The 5,033-nt window shown below is 41.9% G+C and overlaps 1 protein-coding gene across 1 annotated transcript; it reads right to left on the reverse strand.

Annotated features, from left to right (window-relative positions):
* Positions 1–2,830: 2,830 nt before the first annotated feature.
* On the reverse strand, positions 2,831–3,754 carry LOC100302417 (hatching enzyme). Its single transcript, NM_001163081.1, has one exon. It carries the CDS (start codon positions 3,752–3,754, stop codon positions 2,966–2,968), a length of 789 nt encoding a protein of 262 aa, NP_001156553.1. The 3' UTR covers positions 2,831–2,965.
* Between the last annotated feature and the right edge of the window lie 1,279 nt (positions 3,755–5,033).

The raw sequence follows: 5,033 nt of genomic DNA on the forward strand, positions 1-5,033 counted from the left end.
AGCTGGCCATTTGGGCTCGGATGGTGGAGGGCTGAGCAGAGAGGTTCTGTCCATTTGCACAATCAGAGGCACGTTAATCACGACTGCTTGTCTCATTAATCAGAAGAAGCACAGTCGCTAACTCTAATAACCCCCTCTCACCATCTCCGCAAATATATTTCCATTTAGAACTTGGATAGCCTCCAATGAGTGGGGATAAAAGTTAACTGTTGGAGCAGTGTCGAGGTGTCTCCCAAGTTGTGGGCAGAGTTTATCATTTGATCTGGTAAGTTTGTCGAAGCTGTTAGAAGATGAATAATACATTTTCCTCTCAAAGGCCTGTTGACAAAGGACAGATTCCTTTTCAAGTCATTTGTACAGTGAATAATGAATAGGAGAGTGAGATGCCTTGCTTACTGCTCTCTTGAAGTTCTGCATAAGGTGACATTCATATTTCATACACATGAATTAGCATTGCATATTTGCCTGTTTGCTTGGTCTACAACAAAACCCCAAAACAAGGAGGGGAGAGAGGTGGGGAGTAAGACTCGCGTTCCTTTTATCTCAACCCAAAAGAACTAGGGCATCTTATAAATTCTCCTCCAACAGCCCCTGCATCTTCAGCATGCTCTTGGTGTCCACAGCAGACCACGTCACCTTCACCCATGTCTCCCTCTGTGAACACCTTGACGTGCCTCTGAAAGGTCACAGCATCAACACAGAGACACAGCCTCATTCACAATGGAATGGAATACATGCAGGTTTGCCTTTCCCACAACAACTTGATTTGTTAGACCAATAGATATTGAAAATGGCGCGTTTCTATGTTTGTAGAAAATTGGTTAAAATCACGATGCACACTGATGATGTTATTAGTATCATCGGTCATTGGAATGCTGCTCATAGAGCTTGCTTAGTACATGGCAGCCATCCACTGAGGGAGCTCAGGGCTTTGACAGAGGCTGTTAGGGCTTCTGTAGGCACCCATGTGTTAACTGTGAGGGGTCACATGAATCCACAGAAAAGCCGTAAAACCATTCTTCTAACATTTTTAAATATTGGTGGCCACTGGCCAGCCATCATCATTTCAACAAAAAAACAAAGCGGCTCTAGTTTGGCTGTGTCAGAGTAGCCACTGATTCATTCAGTCTTTGAATTTAGGCATCACATGACGTCTATTTGTTTCTGTTGGACAGTGTTCTGGTAGCCCCAGTCCATGGTCATTCCCTATCCCCTGGTGGATTGGGTTGTTTATTTCAAAACGAATTTGCCGTCATCCAATCACCAACGGTATAGCAGTCTCCATCATTGCCTAATCCCTGCCACACAGCTGCTCCAGAAAGATTAGAACACAACTATACAAAAAGTCAAAACACAGTAAGTAAATAAATATAGGTTTGATCAACAAGAAAATCATCTCCATGGATAAAAGAAAATGTTTGTTTTGTAAAACCTGCAGAGGGATTGCTTTCTCACCTCGACATAAGATGTATTTCCAGTGATTCAGCCTTGGGAAGGACACACAGAATCTCAAATTCTATTGGTCTTGAAAGGGCATGATACATTTTCAGAGGGGGGGAAATGATTCTTCTTCTGCAGAAATGAATCTCTGATGACAGGCTAGTCACTCCGTGTCCCATCCCTTGCTGGTATGTGGTTAGAGTTAGAGTAAACACTGGCTAATCAATTCCCCATCATCGCCTATAGATCACTGTCCGGGAGCAGAGACGTGGCCTGACTCTCTTTGCCGGCTGATGTACCATTCCATTATTGGACTTGCTGTATGAAGCCTTATTTAATGCTGCGATACTGGAAACTCAATTAGACACAGAAGTAATGGATTACTGCAATAAGAATGCCATCACCAGCAGGACTTTACATTAGGTCCAGCATGGACAAATAACACAAAGGACAGGGCTTTGAAATATAATTTGCAAACTGCTGTATGTCTCCCTGTGTTCTCCCTTTCCAATATCATATTTCAGTAATCATCTCAGCAATATAATATTTGCTGTAGCTCTTTCCTGTAGTCAAATGACGAAATTTCCCTCTAGTGACCTCATGGGTGGAATATTATTCATATTTTTCATAATTAATAAACATTATTTCATTAAAAACCCACAGAAAATTCTGTATTTCTATTTCAAACGGTTTTGTTATATTTCAGTCTTCTGTAATGCATATAAAGTGTAATATTGGGAAGCAAACTCAAAATGTGATACATTTCAACTCTATATCCGCCATGGTACAGGTGTCTTCTTTTGTTAAGCCCATAACCAACTGTATTTGTGAGGTGTATACTTTTGTTTCAAAGTAGATTTGCTTAAAATTACCAAGAAACATTATTTTCCTCTATACTAATGTGATCAGCATCATTAATGGCCAGTGGCCATGCGGTGTAGGCGTTGGTTAACCACATGACTGTAAGCATCATGATGCCTGTAAAGTCTCCCATATTTAGTGCTCAACTTGGGCAGGAGCTTACCAGAACTGACTACCAGCACCTCACATTTTCTTCTGCTCTGGTTCCTGTTCCTCTGATAGAATATTATCTCAAAAGTATTGCCCATGTTGTACGGTCCTATTAATGCAGTTCATGTTCATGGAAGTGTTGGAGCCTCTCCTCCCTCATCAGCTCATCTCTCCAGGTGAAAATCCCACCCCCCACTTCATTAAAGACAGAAAAATATGAGGATAATTTTAAGACGGCTAGTTTAACAGGACTAGCTGTTAGAACACTCTGCAGTTACAATTCTACTTAATAACACCAACCCCCAAGAGCTGCAGTTAATAATTACAGTACCCAATCAGATGGATAAATATCCTATTAATAAATATCAAACTCATGCACTTTTTTTTTACCATAACCATGCTTTATTATTACCAATGTGATTAAAAGGATACATACAAACTTCCAACAATAAAATACATCAGCACATGACAGCACATCCAGCATCACACATTTTCAACAATGGCGCTCTTCCTCTTAGCATTGGTAGAGCTTGTTGACCTTCAGGACATCAATGTCGGACATGCCCAGTCTCTGTCCAATGGCCACAGATGGGTCTGGGATGGGAGTGATGGTTTCCTTTCCGTAGTCGTTAGTGTAAGCGGTTCTATCATAGTGCATGACAGAGGAGTAGTCGTATGCAGTGTGCAGGTTGTTGGTGTCCTCCTTCTGGAAGTTCCCAACGGCGTAGTCATAGATGTATTGCCAGTTGATCCTGATATACTGTTCACGGTCACTCCTGTTGTGCTCGTGGTAGAAGCCCAGGGCGTGAAGCAGCTCATGCTGGATGATACCATGTTGAACACAGCCAAACTGTGCAAGAGACAATGTCTGCCTGTCCCCAACAGTCCCCACGGTACCAAAACACCCGCCGCTGCTCTGAATGTCCAGGTAGGCAGTCTGTGTCTTACGTGGAATGAAGCGGATGCAGGTCTTGCCTTGGAAGTACTTCATGGCCGTCTCAATAGTCTCTACCTCCAAGCTGGAATATACAGCGCTGAGGATGTAAGGCACGTACACCAAGCCGTCAGATGACTTCTTCCAGAGACAGCTGTACTGGCTGCTAAAGCACTTCATGGCGTTCCTGGTTCTAGGAGCTAGAATGTCTCCATCCAGCAGTAGCTCATTGGTTCCGTTGTTGGACTTCAGGATTACTGAAGTGATGGACACATGGTCCGGCTCATCATGGAACTCATTTCCACTGGCCTGTGATAGGCCCAGCAGCAGCAGCAGCAGAAGCAGGCTAAGAGTGGGTCTGTGGTCCATCTTTCGTCAGAGTATGGAGTTACTTTGGATGGATGGGTCCTTGGCTTTACCTGTGGAGGATCCTAAAATGGCTCATTCACCAAAGCTTGATGCCAGTGTTCTGTCAGAGCTGAGTTTATATACAGCTGTCCCATAGGTGTGACTGTGTAGGATTAACGGTTGGGGATGATGCTCACTGTCTTGGAAAAACAACCAGAGGGAGTGCTCCACAACCTAACCCACTGTTTCAACAATTCATCTGTGTGGGTCAAATTACATTACACTTCAATTTCTTGAGGTAGAAGTCGTCTCTATTACAACCACATATCCAGGATCAGATGACCTCATCCTACGATCATAATATTAACCATAAAGGGGATCAGATTACCTCACTGTCTGATCATAACATTAAACATAAAGGGGATCAGATTACCTCATCCTACAATCATAACATTAACCATAAAGGGGATCAGATTACCTCATCCTACAATCATAACATTAACCATAAAGGGGATCAGATTACCTCATCCTACAATCATAACATTAACCATAAAGGGGATCAGATTACCTCATCCTACAATCATAACATTAACCATAAAGGGGATCAGATTACCTCATCCTACGATCATAATATTTACCATAAAGGGGATCAGATTACCTCACTGTCTGATCATAACATTAACCATAAAGGGGATCAGATTACCTCATCCTACAATCATAACATTAACCATAAAAGGGATCAGATTACCTCATCCTACGATCATAATATTAACCATAAAGGGGATCAGATTACCTCATCCTACGATCATAATATTTACCATAAAGGGGATCAGATTACCTCACTGTCTGATCATAACATTAACCATAAGAGGAATCAGATTACCTCACTGTCGATCATAACATTAACCATGAGGGGGATCAGAAAGTATCTGACCCTAGAATAATGGTTAGGGACAAACTATATCGAGTCTATTCCTTTGGAACACATGTTTGGTTTACATTGGGTGTGACAAGCTTAACGAGATGGATCTCACTTAGTTGTGTTGTTTTAAAACAACCATTAGAGCCCAATTAGGTGGCAGTATAGAATAATAGTCATTTGTGTAACTCAAGCACTTTAAAATCTAAAAACTGTCTCCACAGAAAAACTTAATCCTCAGTGATGCTATGGTGCAAGCTGTGTATTGACTTTCCTAATGCTACGCATTTAGTGAGATTTCAAGCATATTAGCACACTATTTCCCACCCGTCACTTAACACACCCTGATTAGAAGGCTCTGTGTGTGTAAATACTAGTGTG

This window comes from Salmo salar, chromosome ssa20, assembly GCF_905237065.1.
Source record: "Salmo salar chromosome ssa20, Ssal_v3.1, whole genome shotgun sequence".
Classification (NCBI taxonomy): Eukaryota; Metazoa; Chordata; class Actinopteri; order Salmoniformes; family Salmonidae; genus Salmo; species Salmo salar.